Source organism: Eleutherodactylus coqui, chromosome 8 (genome assembly GCF_035609145.1).
Source record: "Eleutherodactylus coqui strain aEleCoq1 chromosome 8, aEleCoq1.hap1, whole genome shotgun sequence".
Classification (NCBI taxonomy): domain Eukaryota; kingdom Metazoa; phylum Chordata; class Amphibia; order Anura; family Eleutherodactylidae; genus Eleutherodactylus; species Eleutherodactylus coqui.
In genome coordinates, this window is record NC_089844.1 from 136286572 (window position 1) to 136309486 (window position 22915).

The 22915-nt window shown below is 47.0% G+C and overlaps 1 protein-coding gene across 1 annotated transcript in view; it reads right to left on the reverse strand.

The window, feature by feature from the left end:
- Positions 1-236: 236 nt before the first annotated feature.
- Positions 237-22915, reverse strand: part of JPT2 (Jupiter microtubule associated homolog 2) — a 35834-nt gene continuing 13155 nt past the window's right edge. Inside the window, exons 2-5 of the mRNA XM_066576504.1 lie at positions 10968-11116; positions 6570-6712; positions 6387-6432; positions 237-4650 (exon numbers count right to left, since the gene is read on the reverse strand). Of these exons, the coding sequence (XP_066432601.1) occupies positions 4403-4650; positions 6387-6432; positions 6570-6712; positions 10968-11116 (586 nt within the window). The 3' untranslated portion in view covers positions 237-4402. The remainder of the gene's footprint in view (positions 4651-6386; positions 6433-6569; positions 6713-10967; positions 11117-22915) is intronic.

The following is a 22915-nucleotide window of genomic DNA, read 5'->3' on the forward strand; positions in this document are numbered from 1 at the left end:
CAGTTTAAATAGCGGCTGTTCAGTAGTGAATGGCCGCTATGTTGTGTGAATGAAGAGGGGCGGGAGAGTGAGAGGAGAGAAGTCTCCTGCAGCCACCCCCATCACCTTACTGGCCTCTGAGCGAGCCAGCACTACTAGCTCCTGTGTGACAGCAGGGATGAGTGGCGGGCATCGTCTGCCAGAGTGTCGTCCCATGTAAATGGGCCCTTCCTGTATGCAGGAGACAAACACACCAGTCATTAACAAAATACACTTTATTGAGGTGATTATAACAGTATAAACAGCATTGATCTGATAAATGTAAGAGATAAAAGCTTGCTGCAGCCAAGCCAGGATCGGCGGCACAAGCTGCACATTCCGTATAGGGACACAGGCCCGGAATCTTAAGGCCCCACGAACAGGACCGACTGGAAGATGCTTCTTGGTAACCTTTCAGGATCAATAGTTTCCGCTCTGCTTCCAGGAAGTGTAGAGGAGGAGCGGGCACAGGATGAGGGTCCAACAGCTAAAGGTGCGCAGGCATCAGATGGGTGCTACTGATGCACCCGGGCTAGAGCAGATTATGGCAGCAACTGACTTGCTGTATATGAGTGACACTGCCAGTCAACTTGGGAGGTTAGATAAATGCATTACCAGTACTATATACAGCATTTCCCCACTAGGGTATGGCCACAGCCACCAGATAGTTTCACAGCAAGTCTGTTTTCAAATTTGTAGGGCACCTGCAAAATGTGGCCATTAACATGGCCATTTGCAGTAGAAGCATGTGGTTTTGCCTACGGTGTGGCTGTACATTAGGCCATGGTCGCACCGGTGAAACTGTCTTTTCCAGTTTTGTCTGAGCCCTAAATTGCACTTGTTTACTGAAAAGCCCAATGCAAATATAGCCCTTTTCAGTAGGCAAATCGTTACACAAAATCAGTACCCAGAACTAACATGTCACTAAGCACATGTGGATATAAAATCTGCATGCATCGAAGAGAATCTGTAGGGTATAGACTGGGGCATGGATTCCCATTAGAAGCAAAAGGGCACTTTATGTGATAACCGCTGTGTGAATATACCAAACACTGTGACATGGGGATAGATGTCCAGAATTAGGGAAGTCTGCACCAACTCCCTGGGCCATATGCTGTGCCTTGTAGTGCAGCTCTTCCATACAAGGATGGAGTTGGGCTCTAAGACTAGAATGGCCCACAGAAAAGTGGTGCTAGTTTTTGTATTAGCCACAGTCCACCCCCTTACCCTGGACAATCCCTTTTAAAGCCGCCTTCAGGCAGGCCAGAAAACTGCACAAGATGTTGGGTTGTTGCAAGATGCACATATGAACCCCATTCTTTTGAATGGGGTAAAACCACTGTTTTCCTGCGGGAAACAAATCCCAGCCTGTTCTATCTTCCCCAGTGCTCAATGGCGCTGCTGGTAGCATCACACCACATGCTAGGTGCACCTGATGCGATGCAAGGTCTCCCATTAAAAATGGGGAGAAACTCCATGATCCTGCACCATGGCTCACAGCCGCAGCAGAGGATCACTACATCTGAGGTGAGGCCGTTTTGACATAACACCTCACATCCATAGGGAATTCACATGGATGGCAAGCACAATACAGGGTCATGATTTACAGCCCCCTGTGAAGTAAGCCTAATAGGCAGGCCTATATCGCTGGGCTCAGACTCCGCTTGCCCTCCATGTTTGATAGATCTCCCCTACCAGCACACTATACCAACACTGTAGTGTTAGCCATTCATTTTGACATAGCAAAGTTAATTTATACCCTTTATCACATGAGCGCAGATGACCGATGATACACTGCCATGCTTATATTCTACTTCACAGGCCAATATATTGATATAGCACAAATCCGTTGTCAGCAACTTTCCGAGTAAGCTGTGCAGATAAGCGACGCAGCGTCCGCCAGTATTCATCCATTCCTGGTGTAAGCAAATATTAAAAAGGGGTTGTAGCAAGACTGCAAGTTCTCCCCAGGATAAGGGATATAGCTTGCTGCTCTGTGGCGCTCACAGCCACGCTCCAGCACAGAACTCCCATGTCCCGTTCTTCCTGACTTTCAATGGGGCTGCAATGAGTGGTGTGCTTGTGTGACCAGCACGCTCTTCACTCTCCTCACCACAGGAGGTGCTGTAATCCTGCATTGAGGCCGACAGGGACCATAGGCCCCCTCTTAAATTTTGTGTCAGCAGTGAGATCTCCCCAACAGATCAGCAAGTCATCCACTATCCATAATATAGGGTATAACTGGCACTCATGGTACAACCCCTGTAAGAGAACCTCTTCAGGCAAAAGTCTGTATATTAGCTATAGCACCGGGCCCAAGGACGCTCTCTGCATCCATTCAGCCCTGTCCTAGATAGAACAGCATTAATTTTGTAGGACTGGTCCTTTAAGGACCTCAGCAGGACCATCATGGCTGCAGTCTGCTTGCAGCACGGAAACTTCAGTCCTAAGGTGCTTTTAGACAGAACGATTATCGTGCAAGCAAGCAAAAGTGATCATTCTGTCTAAACACGAGCCAACTCAAGCAATAATCGTTCACTGTTTAATTTTTATGCCTGTATGAAATAAATGACATTGTTGGCCCGCTCAGTTTAAACAGCACTTATATAGCCAATGTGAGACCGAGCCAACGATGTACCTGCCCGTCTAAACAGGCTGCGCGAGAGCGATGACATCACTGGCTTGTCTACAAGGACCTTTATACAGAATTGCTTTAATTATCACTTCATTATATCCTACAACCTTTATACAGCTTAGAGATGACATTCCTCTTACTCATAAAGGACCATAAGCCACTGTGGAGCCTGCAGGGGCAGAGCATGCCATGGATGGTCTTTGGTGGTCCCAGCTCATGCTCTACCCCCCTGCATTAGATGTAACAGCAATTATGTTGGACCGAGTGTTCCTCTTAAAAAAGGACAAATTTCTGAGCCATGATTTTCAGTTTCTTGGAGGATGCGAGCGCCTATTCTTGAGGAGCCTGTTTAAAAAGCTGGAGGTAATCAGAAGGCAATAGAACAGGTAACAGAATCAGCAGTGTAAGTCCAAGACATAGATCCGCACATGCATTTAATAAGGTGGTGCCTACACCCAGACATGGCACTAGTACCAAGTACACCTGATGACCCTCCCAGTACCACATGACGACTGCTACTTGCCTTTAGATGTAGCAAACCAGTATCGCTTCCCATTAGCTCAATGTGATAAGAATGTAAAATAAGTCCTTATGAATTAGGATTCTCATGATCACTCCCTCAACAATATTTTCATCTAAATTGGTGCAGAATTTTGAACCTATTACTTTATAAAGATTTATATGTAAAGGTCAGAGCATTGTTTTCCTTCTAAACAGCTCTAGACCATCTGAATGGACATAGATTTAATATACAATTCTGACCACCTGCAACTACCACTAGAGGGAGCTCATGAGCGTCCTGCATACATTGAACTCAATAAGACAGTATGCAGTTAACTCCCTCTAGTAGCAGTTACAGGCAGCCAGTATGTTAACATTTTAATTCATTTTGATGAAGGGGATTATTTGGAGCTCTGTATCAGCAGAATGAAGCCCGGGGCACTAAAAATACATAATGTGATTCTCCAAATTAATTATATGCCGATTTACTTTAGGATTGGGGATGGTATCCGTTTACCATAACTCCAGTCAATGTCACACTTAAGAGTCCCAGGAAGCTAAAATACATGGAGCTGGTTGATGAAGTCCTCATCGTCTAGGGCTGCTTTAGTCATCTCTGCTCCTGCCCGTTTACACATTACACACAGACACAGTTAAAAGACAATTTCCATCTTAGACTTTGACTTCTATATCCTATTAGAACAGGACCGGTGCAGGTCCCACCTATCCCCAATTTTGCCCCTTCAGGTTTTGCTGTGCCATTTCCCTAACTCCCATAGAAGTCAATAGTTACACAAACATAGCACAGCAAACTACGCCATTTCCATAACTCTCAAGTTATGAAAATAGTTTACTACACCGTTTGCATAGCTTGCATTGACTTTCACTGGAGTTAGACACCACATATTTCCCTCTTCTCGGCCAACTTCTACAGAGCAGTGTTCCCCTAGAGCCATGTTTGGCTGAGATACCAAACACCCCTTTAATGCAGCTCCACGATGTGAGGACCACACCAAACAGCTTTACATACCTCAGCTTCCTGAACCCGTGTGACATGAGTGGTTGGACATTAAAGTCAAGCTGTTGTCACCCCAATTTTTAGGCTCCGCGTGAATTTAAATAAGTTATGTGTGAAAACAATTAGGTACAAAAACTGAAGGAGATCCCTGTAGTGATCAGATCATGACCTTCACCTTCTACCCTGTGCTGGCATCCAGGGTCACCCAGCTAATTCTGTTACGCTGTAACTTAATAGAAAGTGACACTAGATTTGCCTCCTGGTGGGTTCAGGACCCTGTTGTGACACCTTGGCCGGGGACCAAGATGGGGTTCGTGTGCCGCAAGAGCAGGGTCTGGCACTGCAACTTTTTCTTTGGCAACTGGAACTTTCTCTGCTGGAGCAGGAGCAGGAGCTGGTGCTGGTGCTGGAGCAGGAGCTGGAGCTGGAGCAGGAGCAGAAGGAGGTGGTGGCGGAGGATTAGCTTTCACTGGAGCGACTAGCGGACATAAAGAGAAGAAGGAATTGTTAGCCGGGGTTGACAGCTTTAAAGATGCACAGGCCCAATTTCAAAGCCAAGGAACCATGTCTCAGACTACATATAAGCCCTGGGCAGTCCACACTCTGCCATCTGTCCCCTAACATATATGTGTTAGGTTAGCAGAGCGCATGGGACAGCTAGAATACAGTTAAATCCTGTGCTCATACAGGGCTCTGTGATAAGTCTGCATAGGAGCTGCAGACACTAAACGGGAAATTTTTTAGTTAAGGGTACGTTCATACATTTTGCACTGGATTTTGGTGTTCAGCACCCGCTGCAGATCCGCGTTATATTTTGCCCTTTCAATGGAACGTGTGAAGTCCGCTGCAGATCTACATCAAAATCTATACCAATGGCGCGGTTTTTGGCATGTACTTTCCGCTGCAGAAAATCTGTTCCAGTTCTGATACATGTGAACGTACACCAAGCACTCATTCATACAGATGTATGCAAATTGGAATAATGCACCGTTTCCAATGAGCGCATTGCATCTGTATTCACCGCATTTTTCACGCACGCAAAAAATCCAAGGCAGCCCAAATGCGGTTACGTCTAATAGGTCCTACATGTCAGTGTCACATTCCTTTTTATGTTGTGGTTCTTGTTGTAGTTTTAACAATATGCATTAACCTAATTAAAAGGTCAAAGGAGGCAAGAAGAAACTCAGCAGCTGCCAGAGGGAGAAGGAGAATGACTGTCCATATATGCAGATTTTTAGACTTCACGGAGAGCAGTCTAGACTCTGCTCTGACTCTCGTTTCTATACAGATAGGACATGCATTTGCCTTGTCCTCTCCTTTTGCTGCTGCAGTGCTGTGGATGTTATCTAAAGCCGTGTCTATATTCAGCTATTGCATACACGGTCTAAAATAGAGCAGATTGGACGGCTAGACTGTCACGTTGTGTATATATAAAGAATGATGTACGGCTAGTAATTACACCCAGTGGATATCTGACTATTGCTAGCCACAGACATACAGATAATACAGTCCGTACAAGGCACCAAGTGTGTGTTTTTAACGCTTATCTGCATATCACCATTTACACACCCCGGCACATCAGGCCCATATCATGGGTGGCTTTCCTTTAAACGCTGCTTAGACTAGAGTTCTGCAACCTGCAGTTCTGAAAACTTCACCAGGACATGCTGGGTGTTGTAGTTTCCTCACAGCTGGAGAATCTCAGGTTGCAGAGCATTAGATTAACTATTGAAGGGGTTGTCCTTTCTTCCAAACACAGCACCACCCTTGTGCATAAGGTTATGTATGGCATTGCAGCTCAGTTTCATTGACGTGAATGAGAGCTGAGCAGCAATACCAGACATATCCGATGGACAAGGGTGGTGCTGTTTGGAAGAAAGCAGTCATGTTTTCCTAACCCTGGACAACCCCTTTAACAAGAGATCATTGCTACATTCAGTGTACAAACCCTGCAGAGCTTATACCAATGTATTAGAGGAAATGCCTGTTTTCTGCCAGAAACAGCTCCATTCTTGTCCATGTCTGGTACTGCAGCTTAGCGGCATTTAAGAGAAAACTGCAATACCCTACATTACCCAAGGATGAGAGCGGAGCAGTTTCTGGAAGAAAGCAGACTTATAAAAAATAAGAACCTCATACAACCCCCTTTAAACAGAAATGACTTGATAATCTCCCCGGCAGGACGGAGCAGGGAGCTCCCCAGCTGGTACGTACCAGGGGTAGTTTTCACTGTTTCTTCCAGTTTTAATGAGATGTTATCCTACAAGATAGAACAAAATGACAAAGTTATAAAGATAAGTCCGACTGATCTGCCCCCAGCAATGCAGCCTTAAGGAACTCGACCCTCCCATATGCCCTGGTTCAGTACATGTGGACATGCTGCAGAGGAGCCGATACCTTCGGTTTATTTGGATGTGCCTTCGGGCTTACTGGCAGCTGCGCGCCACCAAAAATATCGCTGGCTTTCCCTCCTGGTGGGTTTTGCCGTGCAGGTGATTTTACAGGGTCTCCATCCTGGAAAATACCACTGGTCTTTCCACCTGTGGAAGAAGAACACAAGGGTCAGTAAAATGGCCATGGGTTATAAATGGGCATGTGCCAAAGGAGAGATGCCTCCCACTGCAATCAATTTAATGGATAGCGAATTTCTATAACCCACCATAATCATCAGTAGATGGTCTACAAAACTATCTGGATCTGCTAACAATTCTCCAGTGTATGACAACACCAAGATAATACTACTGTCCTCCCCTTCACACCACGACAAGCTGTAGTTGGGTCACTTTTCCTTATGCGGGCCAATAGCTACATTCCCATAAACATGGAGTATTCAACAGGGAAAAAGCAGATAAGCGGCATCCACAAGTACCCAGCAGCTCCTTATCTCCTGGGACCATGTTACCAATATTCCTACTACCCATCGGTAGGGAACGCCTCATGAATAGGGATGAGCGAGTATACTCGCTAAGGCACTACTCGCTCGAGTAATGTGCCTTAGCCGAGTATCTCCCCGCTCGTCCCGAAAGATTCGGGGGCCGCCGCGGGGCGGGGAGCTGCGGGGGGAGAGCAGGGAGGAACGGAGGGGAGATCTCTCTCTCTCGCCCGCTCTGCCCCGCTCCCCACCGCAACTCACCTGTCAGCTGCGGCGGCCCCCGAATCTTTCGGGACGAGCAGGGAGATACCCGGCTAAGGCACATTACTCGAGCGAGTAGTGCCTTAGCGAGTATACTCGCTCATCACTACTCATGAACATTTTTGTGGGTAGAAATCGAATGTGTACGAGTAGTAATTCCTCACTTCATTACTATTCATTGACTGAAAGCCCAGCATTTATATCCATAGAATACAGTTCAGGACCTGCCGGAGGTCTGCGAGGGGCCGGCGTACCTCACACACTGCAGGCTATAAATCTGACCACTTTTAACAGCTCCCGTGATATTTGCACATCTGGCGAGTTCCTAGATTTATTTGCATTACACCCAAATCCTCCGCCCCTCCCGTGAGGCAACATACAGAAGGGGGCCAAAATACAGAAACCAGCAAGACAATCACCGTTCTGCAATGTAGGACATTCATGGTGCAACATGTCTGATGAACGCTCCTCTGTACCCCCATATATGGTGCAATTGACATTTTCCGGAGGTTAATCAAACAAAGTGATGTAAAAAGCTGCAGGCAGCCTCTCCCATACACAGGAGATTATTCACAGTGTGAACATCTGGACGGACAGCAGAAGACGTCAACAGCAGCTCAGGAGCCGACAACTTGGAGCAGAGAAGACCTAGCTCTAGCCACCAGTGCCAGCTCAGCACAACCCACAGCTGGCTCCAGTCCTCTGCTTCTCCCTCGCAAGTAAACCTTTAACTACGTGCCCCCCAACAAACCTCACCACCTGCTGCTACCTGGATAAAGTGTGGCCGAGCTACCCCATCATGTCACGCAACAACACACTTCAAAAAAAAAACAACAAAAAAAAAGGAGCTGCACGCAAGCCACGGCTGCAACAAATCCAGTAACAGAACACATACTGGATTTTTGTTCAGATATTAAACATGTAAGTCTCGCCTGGATGTGGCACATGGGCCCACGTGTTTTGATCAGAATATACACCAAGAACCTTGCATTTTTATATGATTAGTATATTCAGCTATTAAATGTGTACGAGTGCTGAAGCATGTATTTCTGTTAATTTCTGTGAAACACACAGTATGTGACAAAAGTGAAAAACAAAGTCAGCACTTCCAAGTAATGTGAAGCTGCATGTTAACACTCTATTCATCCATGTCCCAGGTGCCTAAGCGAGTATGTAGCCTGGTATCCAACTCTTTCATTTGGAGGCTTTTTGCCCAAGGGGGGGGTGTCTTTAGAGTTAGAAACTCATCCAATAAGGTTCGCCAGGACGTGGTGGAGGGGCCCGCATGTTTTGATCAAAACGTGTGACAAGAGCTTTGCACAACTGTGTGTACTTACTACATAAAAATGGAATTTTATTTGGATATTAAAATGTGCTTAAGCTACCACGTCAGGCTGTGACACATGGAGGAACATGCAGAAGAGGTGCTCAGGGTTTACTTACACAAGGTAAGCCGGAAGGAGTATGATGCAAGTCTGTACCGAGTGACGAAGTGAACACTCACTCAGTTTTATTTATTTATTTAAGACAGCCTTATTCCACACCTTGTGGACAAGATTTTCAAGATCTCATCCACTTTGCTACTGTAAACGCTGTGGAGTTTCCGTATAGAGGGAGATCTCACAGCAAATCTGCCCCATCTCGCACCCCTTACAGTATGCTACTGGGCTCCCCTAGTGGCAGCTGAAGGTATCCAGAATTTGATCAGCCATTTGTGGAGTTTTATGACCACTTCTACCGCATCCCCTCCCCACAGTAACCACTACAGGAGAAGTGGTGCCAGAAACACATGATAGCCATTCACCCTCCCTCCTCCACAAGGATTGGAGGGGGATTTCCAACAAAACCCTCTCTTATAGCGTATCCAACAAGGATCACATAGAGAAATTAAGTGGAAATACGATTCTACCGAGTTACACAGCTTCAGTATATTGTGAAAGAAATTCCTTCTCAAATTTCCTTACAAGTCTGACTAGTCCTGTCCTGTCGCTCGCCATCTGTAAATAGTGTCTTTATCCCGCTAGCATTCACTTACAAGAAGGTGAATATTCATCATACAAAACCACCGGTGATTATAGGCATGAAACCCAAGACCCTGCAAGGAGTACCGAGACGCTGTTCCAGAAACTACAGCTCAATGTAGAGAGGAAAAAAAAACAACACCCCCCCCCCCCCCCCCCCCAAAAAAAAAAACAAAACAAAAAAAAAAAACAAACACCACTATTCTACTGGTGGAGTGATTGTGTATGGATCCTGAGTTCTGCAGCTTAACCTAGCTCCTATAATGCAGTGGAAGGGTGCGTCCTGCAGTCTAGACACTTCCCTGAATGGAACATGAATCAGAGACACACACACCAAAAAATACTGGAAGGTTTTCAGCTTTGCAGAATTGTGAATACAGCTCTGAAGTAGGCCTAAATGCACATGGCAGGTCCAGATTCTGCCTGTGGAATCCGTCCCTGACCGCAGCAGGACCTCTTCCAGCTTCTCTGTACTGCGGATGGTGCGCACAGCTCGCCGTTGGACATGTGCAGTACAGATTTTTCTTCTTTTAAACTCCCGCTTTTCCCCACAGAATCTGTGGCGGCAGATGGCTTCCATTGACTCCAATGGAAGCAGTCTGTGCGGGAACTGCACGAGAATGGAGCATGGTGCGATTTTTCATCCGCGAGCGGAAACCGCATGAGGAATCTTTTTTGCAATGCATGATATGGAGGGTTATTGCTACAGAATCTGTAGTCAGATGCCTGCTCCGGATGCTGCAGTAAAAAGGAGGCCGTATATAGGATATAACTCGGGATCAGTGCAGTATAAGTAAGGTATGTAGACAATGACTCCACCAGCAGAATAGTGAGTGCAGCTCTGGAGTATAATACAGGATGTAACTCAGGATCAGTACAGGATAAGTAATGTGTGTACACTGACTCCACTAGCAGAATAGTGAGTGCAGCTCTGGAGTATAATACAGGATGTAACTCAGGATCAGTACAGGATAAGTAATGTGTGTACACTGACTCCACTAGCAGAATAGTGAGTGCAGCTCTGGAGTATAATACAGAATGTAACTCAGGATCAGTACAGGATAAGTAATGTATGTACACAGTGACTCCACCAGTAGAATAGTGAGTGCAGCTCTGGAGTATAATACAGGATATAACTCAGGATCAGTACAGGATAAGTAATGTATGTACACAGTGACTCCACCAGCAGAATAGTGAGTACAGCTCTGGAGTATAATACAGGATGTAACTTAGGGGCAGTACAAGTAATGTATGTACAAAGTGACTCCACCAGCAGAATAGTGAGTGCAGCTCTAGAGTATAATACAGGATGTAACTTAGGGACAGTACAGGATAAGTAATGTATGTACACAGTGACTCCACCAGCAGAATAGTGAGTGCAGCTCTGGAGTATAATATAGGATGTAACTCAGGATCAGTACAGGATATGTAATGTATGTACACAGTGACTCCACCAGCAGAATAGTGAGTACAGCTCTGGAGTATAATACAGGATGTAACTTAGGGGCAGTACAAGTAATGTATGCACACAGTGACTACTCCTTTATTTTATATACGGGATTATGCTACGTAGTTATTGAAATGGACTACAAGTTTAGAAGATGCAGTATGAATAAGGACATGTCTCATATAAACACTAACCTGGGGGATTTGACCTCTTTGGTACATTTTCTGATGCCGACGGTGCGTCAAAGATATTAGAGGACATCTTGTTCTGTCGTCTTGGTGCAGACACGTCCTCTGAATTCCCAAATAGACAGCTTGAGCCTCCACCCGGCGGTTTCAAAACCCTACAGGAAAAGGAGGCGACAGATCAGGAACTCGGCAGTTAAGGCAACTAATACCAGAGATATCAGAGTGGTCTTATCTGCTTCCACATATTTTAGCATCTTACATCTACTTTATCTCATGAGTCATTTTCATACCAAAAAGCCCTGGAATGCTGTTAATAGCTGTTTGAAAGTAATTTAAGTGGTTTTATGCATAAAAAAAAAATTCTTCCATGTGTCCACCCTGGTGCTACTGCTAATCTGTGTTGCTGAGTCAGCTCTGGACAGAATCAGCTTCCTTCCCCCTCTGGCAGCTGAAAGCATAATTTCTTTCTTTGCCTGTAGGAGTCTTCTCATGTACTGCAGACTTGGCTCCTTCCCTCACTCCTCTGAAGAATAACTGGAAGCTTTTTTGGCTGAATTACTATCAGGACGGTTTTCTAGAACAAGCTCTGATGCACTGTATCAAGGGCACCTGTGTTGCTGGGACATTATCAGAACAGGAATTCACCCAAGTACATTTCAATTCACTGACAGCAAACGGGTCCCAGGATTTAAAAATGTCCAGAGAAGCCAGGTTCTCATGTGTCTGGCAGTACAGCTATGTTGTAGTGAAATCCTGGAGGGATGCAAGAAGTGATCCCTGGAGGGATGCAAGAAGTGATCCCAAATGGGACAGTACATGCCATCCGGCACATCAGATCCGATCCCGAATACCCAACTGCAATGGACAAAAAAAAGAAACATTACATGCAGCATTTTCTTCTCTACTGGTCAGCGGACCGATGCAAGAAGCGCACCAAAATGGCATCGATTGTGCCGCCACCTGCGTGAAAACATTGGCCAGACACGACTAACAGATAGGAGACCAGTCTTACGGCTTATTTACAAGTGCAATAGTCACACGCAAGTTCCGTCCATATCGCAATTGAACGGAACTCGCATGCAAAAATGGGATCATGCATATGAGTGATTTTTAACTCGGTTCAATGGTCCAAGTTCGAAGAAGGGGGGAAAAAAAAAATAAAAAAAATTGCTGCATATCCTATTCTTGTGTGCGTTGCACCGGAGAATCTTGGGCGCAACTCGCTATTGGCTGTGTGTATACAGCCTTACAAGAACAGCTGAAGGAAACCATGTACATAAGGTGTATGTCACCTACTGCCCTCATCGGCCACCGCCGGCTGCACGGAGTCTACTGTACAAGAACACTACAAGGAGGTGATTGATGGCAGCAGCCGCTTCTCTAAGGAAGAAAGTCGTTAAGGTCCAAGATCCTGGTGCAGGGACTGCGCTAATATCCGAGGACTAATATTGGAGAACTGCTGATAGGTGGCACGAGATAAGTTTGGCTCACGGAGTGACTGCGGAGTGAAGTGCTGGCAATCATGTCACCGTGTAAGAAAAACCTCCAGATATTAACAAGCAGAGACGTCGATCTGTGCCAACACGCATCAGCTGATACTGGGGGAAGGGACAAGCCGCTATGCAAACATCCAGCATACCAAGTGCAAAGCATGCAGCCGCCATCTACTGTGCACTAAGGAAAAGCACCCCAAATTAAAGGAGAACCCCGAGAGATCATAACAGTTTAACACAAAAGGGTAATAAAAACAAAGTCCAAAATAAAACATATTAGATTGTAGGATCAGAATGAAAAGATTGATACTCCAGCTGAAGTGACCTGAGGAAGGTCTGCTCCATGTGGCCGCACCCCAACGCCATTTTCACACGGACTGTATGCCGGATCAATGGATTTTTCCCATATGGATCTGACAGTTTAACCCTTTCCAATCCACTGTCTGACCTCTGAAGACATTATGATTTCAGGCTGTACAGCTCCGATTTTGGAAGACGTCCGTCGGGGTTCTCTTTCTGTATATTGTCAGCCTCTCTGATGTCGGAGCCTATCCAACATGTCACCTCATGCAGTACTGACTTTAGCCAGCATATAGCGCTGTTGTATAACGGCAGAAAAAGTGTAAGGCCCCCCTAGGAAAACCAGGATACAAATTGGATTGGAAAGGGTTAATCTGCGGCAAAGATCCGGCAGCCTTGGAATTCTGCCGTGGATTACGATACAGTCCGGCACAGTTTTCACAATTGACTTCACAATTCTTCCCCCCCCCCCCTGCAATGTGGATTTCAGAGTCCAGGCCATATGATTACAGCGTGGATTTTCATCGTACTCAACGGAACGCAGAAATGAGGCAGATGTCACCACAAATACGCACTCGATATCAACAGCGAGGTTCCACCATATGACTGAGGCCTTAAGGAGTGATAGATTACCAAAATGCGCCATCACTATGATGGGTGCGACCTGTGACCCCCATCGATCCTGAGAATAAAGAGGCTGCAGCACTAGTTGAGTGTCATGTCCCCCTCTGCGGTATCACAGCTGGTCCCATTCACTTGAGGCGAGCTGCAGGTCTCTAGCAAGCCGGAGTACTACTGTGCAGGAAAGCTTAGAAGGGGGCATCGCACTAAGCCAGCGCACCAGTCCGGTCATCAGAGGGATCAATAGGGGTCAGAGGTCACAGCCGCACCCATCATAAAGGGAAGGCAGATCCTAGTGATATTCTATCACTTTAGAAGATGGAAAAACCCTTAAAACTGTTCCTCAATGTATTGGGGCGTTTACACGGGACGATTATCGCTCAATATTTGAACAGACTCGAGCGATAATCATGCAGTGTAAATGCAGCAACCCCACCCCCACCCCACCCCCCAGCTTAAAGACCATCACTGGATCGCGGCTTGTTGTTTTGCACATGGGAAGAGAAGCCCGCGATCCAGCTGTGAAGTCTGCCAGTCCAAACGCTCTGTACAAGCGCCAACCTTCGCAGTGACGTCAGCGCTCATGCAGTCGTTTACCGCAGAGGTCCCCAACTCCAGCCCTCAGGGACCACCAACAGGTCATGTTTTCAGGATATCCTATAGTACGAACACCTGTGGCAATGTCTGAGGCACTGACAATAATTACATCACCTGTGCAACACTGAGGAAATCCTGAAAACATGACCTGTTGGCGGTCCCCGAGGACTGGAGTTGGGGGAACACTGGTTTACCGGACTGTCGTCCCATATAAAAAGGGCCATAAGACGTGTAGAAATTTAATTCAAGGGTATCAGTTACCTCTCTACAGCACCATAGACAAAGTTACTGTGCCATTAGGAGAGGTGACAGGGAGCCAGACAAGGGTTTTTTTTTTTATACTCACTTGCTCCTTAGTTCTAGCGCCACACACGAAAATCTCTTTTTAGATCGCCGTGTGCTCTGAGACTTATATGGGACATCGCGGGAACCGGGCGAGTATAAAAATAAAACAAAACCAACAAACAATCACACGGCTCCCCGTCACCTCCCCTAATATAGCACCATAACTTAGTTTATAGTGACAGGGAGGTGACAGGTTCACTTCAGGGCAAACGTTTCCCTGCAAAACTGGTGCTGGCGGGCATAATGGAAGGTGGATGGACCCCATTATAGTCAATGGGGTCTGTCTGACATAGGCACTTGTGGTTTTACTGTTCGGAGTTCTAGGACAGAGTCAAACAAGGGAGTCAAATAGCACAATGGGAACAAGCCCTAAAATCATGCAAGCCACAATGACATTCCGGTGTGGGTGTGGTTGGGGGGTAAATAAGCCTGTTTACTACAGTATAAAGTACCGAATTTTAACTGCACAAAAATGTAGAGGTCCAGTTACCGAAATTGGGCCAAAAAGAGAAAAAAAAAGATGAAAACCTCGAGTAAACAGCACATGCCCTGAACGTCTGCCATGCACACTGAGCCTCCGAAGACTGGAGTAAGACACAGCTGTACGATGGAAGTGAAGAATCCTGCGCATTTCAGCTATTTACACAGGAAACTCTTCTAACTTTTCCCAGCTGCTGCAGCGGAGGTGATGGGGCCGCAGCAAGGACCCGAAACAGTCAATAGAGAAATAAATGGAATGGTGGAGACTAAACATTTCAGTGATCCGGATTGCATAAGTTAAAGAGGAATTAAACAAAATGACTGCTTTCCCAGAACCATAGCTAGAACCGCCTTGTGGTTTAGTGGCATCATGGAAGTGGAGAATGCATCGCTGCATGCAACTAAACCACAGAGCATCCAGCTATGGTGGCTGTAATGGCAACTTTCCAAGTATAGATATGAATAGGAAACCCTCACATATTACCATTTTTAAAGGATCCATCCATTTGATCAGTTTTTTCGTTAATCATTATACTACAGATGGAAGTTAATGAACTGTGGCGAAACAATCCATAGTCTGTGGATGCCAACTCCAGGTGAGCGCAGTTAGAAAGCTTCATGCCTCATGGAAACACCAGGTATACCACCAATGTATGGTGGCACACTGACAACCCGGGGTTATGCATTGTAGTAACATATTAGCCTCACCTTGAGCACTAAACTCCTTCCGTAGCTCAGATGGAAGCCCAATAGTCTACGACAGTAGTCACACTTCTATGACAACTCCACAACAGCAGAAGCCTCCCGCAGAATCTGTGGGTCCAAGTTTATAGAAGCGTCTTGGAGAGATCTTCCAGCTAAAGTCTCAGTAGAGACAGGACGCACCAGTGAATACTCCACGTCACTGAACGCAGGATCTCCAGGATTACATTATTAAGCCCATTTCCTCAAGGGAGAGCTAAAAGCAACTAAGCCACAGAGTCAAGCAAGGCCTTCCTTCAATATCACTAATTATGTAATGTTCTAAACCATCTAAAAGGGTTTGAAGATATCAGGTTGAAGGGAATCTATTGCCAGGACTGCATCTCTTTAGGATCATCTATATACCACCGTTGGACAAATTCTAGAAGCCTGGTAGATAAAACGCAAAAATTTGCTACTAGTGCCAAAATTGTAGGTTGTTGCCTAGACTTTAATTTTGGTAGAACCCAGATGAGGAGAACAACCAGCTCCCTCTGACGATATGATAGCACAAAGAATCCACATCACATGATCTGGTGTCAGAATCAAGCCAGAGGTACAAGTTCCTACACAGCAGGTCCAGGTAAGGATTCTGGCTCCCTGGACAACCTCTTTTAGGACCTGAAGATGTGAACCTTGAAGACTCAGTACCATTTTATTTGTGTCCAATGGGGTCATAACTGCCAGAAAATGCATAAATGAGACCACTTGTGACCCTAGTAAATGGCACAGGCCCAAACGATTGACTATTTTCTAGCCTAATTGTACCTATAACACCAGTTGGTCTTCAACTATGGGAATCCAAGTGTTGCAAAAGTACAGCTCTCAGCATTCCCTGACTGCACCCAACAGTCAGCGGATGTATTCCTCTAAATCTGCTTCCGAAAGCCAAAGCAATGAAGAAACTACATTACAAAAAGAGAACGAGTCCTGCTTTCAAACTTAATTAATACTCATCAGTCCTGAAAAGACAACAACATGGCCGAACAGTCCAAATGAAATCTATAGAATCAACAGGGCTCTACAGTTTACACTGGTCAGACATTATAGCCAGTGACCTCTTTAGTACAAGGTCTTATCTGGCCTCAGTTTTTCATTCTAGCTAATGAGGAAGGAGTTCCCTTAGTAAGGTCACCTAAAGACTATGAAAGGTGGAAAGGCGGGGAAGGGGGGGAATCTGCCATTAGGGGCTTCAGACATTTGCTGTGGTTTCAGGAGAAAGGAAACCCTTGACCTAGGAAATGCAGGTCACAGCCAGGGTCCATCCTACAGACCCTGTATGACCCCTCCAAGATGCCGGACACACACAGGGTCCATCCTACAGACCCTGTATGACCCCTCCAAGATGCTGGACACAGCCGGGGTCCATCCTACAGACCCTGTATGACCCCTCCAAGATGCCGGACACAGCCGGGGTCCATCCTACAGACCCTGTATGACCCCTCCAAGATGCCGGACACAGCCGGGGTCCATCCTACAGACCCTGTATGACCCCCTCCAAGATGCCGGACACAGCCGGGGTCCATCCTACAGACCCTGTATGACCCCTCCAAGATGCCGGACACAGCCGGGGTCCATCCTACAGACCCTGTATGACCCCTCCAAGATGCCGGACACAGCCGGGGTCCATCCTACAGACCCTGTATGACCCCTCCAAGATGCCGGACACAGCCGGGGTCCATCCTACAGACCCTGTATGACCCCTCCAAGATGCCGGACACAGCCGGTGTCCATCCTACAGACCCTGTATGACCCCTCCAAGATGCCGGACACAGCCGGGGTCCATCTTATAGACTCTAGAATTGTCTTCTCTTCTCCATTTGGAGGCCATGCATACAAAAGAAGCTATGCGATACGTAGCAAGTCTACGTAAAGGCGTCCATGACAGTTGAGCATAGGGAACATTACTTCTACACAATGACGAGCCTGTTTAGCAGAAGACACACGATTCTCCGCTCACCCCCCCATCATAAGAGAAAACAGGAAAAACCAACAATTGTCCTTTGTCACCAGTCATCCACGAGGTCCTCTGACAATTACTGAAGCGTTGTGCCAGTTTTGTTGACACAACATCAGAAATAAGGCTTTATTAGGCTTCAATGATGACTCCTACTAATTAAGTAGTGTGTCATAGATAAACTGGTTTTGTACCTTAAAGGGGAAATCAAATCAGTCCTTAAATTTTCTAATGCACTCAAAAAAAAAAAAAAAATGTAAGCAGACACTTAAAGGGCCCCTGCAGTGATTTTTTTTCCTTCATCCTTCATATAGCTATCCCTCAGCATATACAAGTTATCTAGTAACACCTTGGATAGTCATGTGATCTCACCTTGGTTAGTCATGTGACCTCAGTTTACAGCAGCTCAGGTTTACTTGGGGCTGTGTGTTCAGTTTCTAGTCAATTTCTCAGTCTGTGTCAGGCTGTTACATGAATGTAGCACAGTAACAGCCTAGAGGGGGACACAATCACCCCTGTCGCAGTTTATACAGGGTGGGCCACGGAAACGTAGGCCGCACTACACTTTTCTGAAAGCGGTCTAAGACAAAATCTGTCCGTTGCTCATAGCAACCAATCACAGCGCAGCTCTCATTTCTCATATTGTCGAGGTAAAATGAGAGCTGTGCTGTGATTGGTTGCTATGGGCAACACAGATTTTCTTTGAGCCAACTTACATAAGAGTGTGGTGCCGGGGTACTTCTCCGTGGCCACCCTGTATTACATACATGCACTCGGATATTCTTACCAGCTTACAGACAAGCTTTGTTCACGGATACCAAAGTCCACGGGAGAAAGGAACAAGCTGATCTGTTGACCGAGCAAACATTGTGAAACAGATGTGATCTCAGCAGCTCTGAGGAGGGAAGCACAAAATAAAGTCCGCCATGGCCTGACCCCAGTGCAGGAGACGTCATGTATGGGAATTAGGCTAGGTGCACATGGGCGTATTTTTGGGCTGTGCGCCATCTGTGTAATCCCAAAGACAGCACACAGCTTTATTGTAGCTCATGCACATGGAAAGAAGAATTATAGCATGTCCTATTCTTGCCCATTTCACAGACAAAACATAGGGCACGCAGTGTATGAGACTGTGCATTGCCCATATACAGATAGCACATAGGTGGGTGTCCGGGTGCCATCTGATGAACCCCTAGGCACAACTCACAGTTCTGGCCTGAAGGTGAGAACACTCATTGGCAGTAGCTTTCATCAAGTCTATTAGACTAGTTTCACGTGCACAGAAGTGTGATATCGGGCCGTGAATCACAGCCCAATATCGCGCTCACCAACATGCAATTTTGCCGCGGACATTAGGTGGTTTTCGTATCAAAACTGCATCACGTCGGGGAAGTAGCGATACTGCGGTGGAGGATAGAGGGAGTGTCTCCCATTGTTTTGAATGGGAGACCTCGCATCACACTTGTGTGCAGTGCACCTAGCATGCAGAGCGATGCTGCAGCTGGCCCCATTGAGGACAGTGGGTAGTGCCAGGGCACTACCACAGATAGGGCGTGCCCTGATTTTTTTCCCCTCATGCTGTGGTTGGGGTGGGGGGAAGGAGTATTAGCAGACAAATATTTTTAATGTCCATTGAAGTCTGAAGTCAATGGGGAAAAACTGGTGGAATTAAACATTCTTTCTGCTCTAAGAACAGGATTGTGGCTGAAACCCGCCATGCCACCTCAAGAGGAGCATCGCTATGCCGATTGTTGGTATTAGTGTATCTTGACGCCACCAGTAACTCCTGGTGGAGTCAAGATTGACAGGGGGTGACGCCCCCTGTACCTGATTGGCTGCACAGCAGCATGGGCTACAGATCCTGGCAGCCCACAAAGCGGACAAGGAAAAAACTAGGGCTTCCTATGAGAAACATAGATCGCTCTGGAGGCCCTTTCCCAGCGCAGGCACAGAAGGCGGCCCCTCTTTCGCCCCAATTTAACTGTCACATATTGGCTGCCAGCATGGAGCCCACAGCGGCGGCTGCCTGAGAGACTGTCGTCCCCCCGGCGCCGGCGTGTGCCGCTGCAGAGCAGCAATGGGACACAGGCACGGGCCACTCTGCTGACAGTCGGCAGCGTGCAGCCAGGCGGCACAACTGTTACAGCCTGTGGCCGGGACGGAGGGCTGATCCGGCGCTCGGCCGGGACGCATCCGGTGTGACAGGCACCCACCAGCCATCCTGAACGCGGTGTCCAGGACTCTGTGCTGATCGGGTCTCAGAAGAGCCGCAATACCCAGCTGTGAGAGTCGATGCAGAAGCGTGTGCTTAGATTTTAGCCGGCAGTGCTGCTTTTCCGTCAGGCTTACTTTTCAGAGGTAGACAGGCTGGACTAGATGAACATTGTCTTCATTCGGCCTTACGAACTATGTTACTGCATCTTGATGCCTGCGGGCAAAATGCTAAGCACACTGTGCTTAGCAAGGAGCTTCGTCACTTCACCCTAGTGGGAGCAGGGGGTGTGAGGGGCGTTAACCCTGTCAAACCCCTAGTTTCCGGTGGCGTCAAGATACACTAATACCCTGATCGTTAATATGATCATTTACCACCACATAATTTTTGTCAGTAGCGCACACACCTTAGAAATGTTGCAGAAAACTAGGATTTTTTTTTTTTTAAGCTGCATAAAAGATAGAATAAACCAAAAAATTAGCACTGGCTCGTTTGTTGCCTGATCGCTGACCAGTTTACACAGGAGAGTCAGCAATCTATTTTTCAGGTTAGCCAATAAAGGCCTCACCTTTTGCATACAAGAGTATTCACATCATTAACTAACTATATACCAGGGTTAAGGCGGCAGCCCCCTACCCAGGGGCCGTGAAGACAATGAACATATTCTTCAGGAACCCAAGTGTGAAAGGATTCATCAAGTGAATTGCTTCTACTAAAATGGTTTCCATTTAATAAAAATCAATAGTCCCCTGGTCTGCAGCGCTGAGGAAGTTAAATATAGAAGAGCGTGCGAGGCTAGAATTCAGCAGTCACATGGGGCGGAACCACAAGATGCAAAAATGCAGAGGAACTAAGTTTTATATAGCTGGAAACAGAACTGGCGATGTGGATCTAGGCCTCATACGTACTGCAATACCAGCACACAACTGCAGTATCTGCCGCGCCAACAAGGAAATGTAACTCTGGTTAAACTATGTGATAATCCAGAATGATTAACAGCTGCGTAATAATCAAGTTGGATACGCTCTCTGAGCAACAACACTACAGGCAGCTACGTAGCAACAATCCTCCAGACTACCAGGACTGCCATGGCCCTTGTGGAGGATAGCTGTCACTTTAGTTTCTGAGAACTGACACTCACTCCTCATTTAACCCCTTTGTTACCAGCCCATTTTGTGCCTCAAGGACCAAGTAATCACCACATTGCAAGAGACATACCTCTTTCATAGCTAAATAAGGGCTTTTTAAATGGGACTAATTGTATTTTATTTACTATTTTTTAAATGGACCACGTGGGGTACATATGTGTTATATAGCTTCCATTACTCCCCCCCCCGATTTATTTGGGGGGGAGGGGAGGGGGTGGAAGGAGATGAAAAAAAAACATGCAGAAAAGTTGTAATTTTTATTGTTACATGTGATTTTTAGATTGATTTTATAAACAGGTTTTTGGGAGACGCAAAAAAAAATTCTGGCATTACTTTTGTAAACTATTTTCCAGAGCGTCATCCCGACGGCCCCATTACATATGGAGGTTGCCCTCTGACCCAGGTAGGGACAGGAAGAGTTTAAAAGCACCTCCCTTTCCACCCATGCTTCAGTGTCTTCCTGTCCCTACGGTGGGACAGAGGAGCAGCTCCAGAGCTGCAGGAGATAGGAAGCTGCGGAGGCAAGAAGACTTACCGCAAAGAAATACTTACCGCACGCTGTGCGGCCCCCCTGGAGGGGTAGAGGTCGGGGCCGCACACTCAAGAGTCCCTGCATCCCCGACCTGCGCTGCCGACGGAGCCGTCAGTCGCCCAGTAGCGCTGGTCTCCCTCGCGCGGATCGCATGTTCGGGCCGCCGCTGCTGTGATGGGATAGTTCCTCCTGGCAGGGGAACGGCAGCGGCGGCCTCCCTGGACCTCGGGCGCATAGCGGTGACGTCATCCGGCGTGGTGACGTCACGCGCACAACGTAGGGGGCGTGGCTACCGGCGAAAACCCGGAAATGGCGCCAAATTTGAAAATCCTCCCCATAAAAGCAGGCTAAACTCCATGGAGGTTCCTGCTGACTGCCAGACAAGTGTATGTGAGTATGTCTACCCGCGACAGCTCAGCACGTGAGGGAGAGATTGACACCCTACCAACTGTAAGTAGGCTATACGCCAAAACATGCGCAAATGGTCACTTGTACAGCGGATGCATATATGTTCCCTTTCTTGTCTCCCCTCTCCCCCACTTTCATGGGTAGATGGATAAGGAGGGTCCAAAGAAAATGGACCCGAGGAAAAAAATCGAAAAAATGCGTCCTCTGCAACAAAAGGCTCGAGGAGAGCTATAAAAAACCCCTATGCGAGGAGTGAGTGTATTACCGCAAGTAATGCTCCTGAATCCAACGCTTGCACTGCTATAACAGTGAATTGCTCTGCCTTCACAGATGCACGGGGAAAATTCTCGCAGAGGAGAAAGCAGCATTCAAATCCGATATCCGCTGCATGATAAGGGAAGAGCTGCAGGCTTCCATGGCGTCCCTTCCCCAGGCCCAGCCAGGTCCGTCACGGGTCCCTAAAAGACCTAGACAGACCGAGTCGGCGAGTTCGATCTCCGGTGAATCGCTGGAGCTCCTATCCGAAGGGGAATTAGAGGACCCACCGGTTCCCATAGAAGACGAGAAGAAATATTACTTCTCATCAAACGACATTGCGCACCTCATCAAGGCGGTGAGGGAAACAATGCAAATTGAGGAAGATAACCCGCCGAGAACAATCCAGGATGAGATGTTTGGCGGCCTCCGATCTAGAAGAAAGATCATGTTCCCAGTCAACCAGACGCTGCAGCAAGTGATCATAGATGAATGGCAGGAACCGGAAAAAAGGATCACTGTTCCAAAAGAGATCCGAAACCGGCTCGCATTCGCTACCGAGGACGTCCGCCTGTACAGGGAAACCCCCAAGGTGGACATCCAGATCGCAAAAGTGGCCAAGAAGACCCTCTTGCCCTTCGAGGACACCTCCCAGCTATCCGATCCGATGGATAAAAAAATCGACGGATTAATGAAGAAAGCCTGGGAGGCAACATCCCTCACCATCGAGGCTAACATAGCCTCAACCTCAGTGGCTAGATCCATGGCGCTCTGGCTAAACAGGCTAGAAGCCTCCATAAAGGATCGGGCCCCCAGAGAGGAGTTGGCCAGCTGTCTCCCCCTCTTAAAAATGGCTACCGCCTTC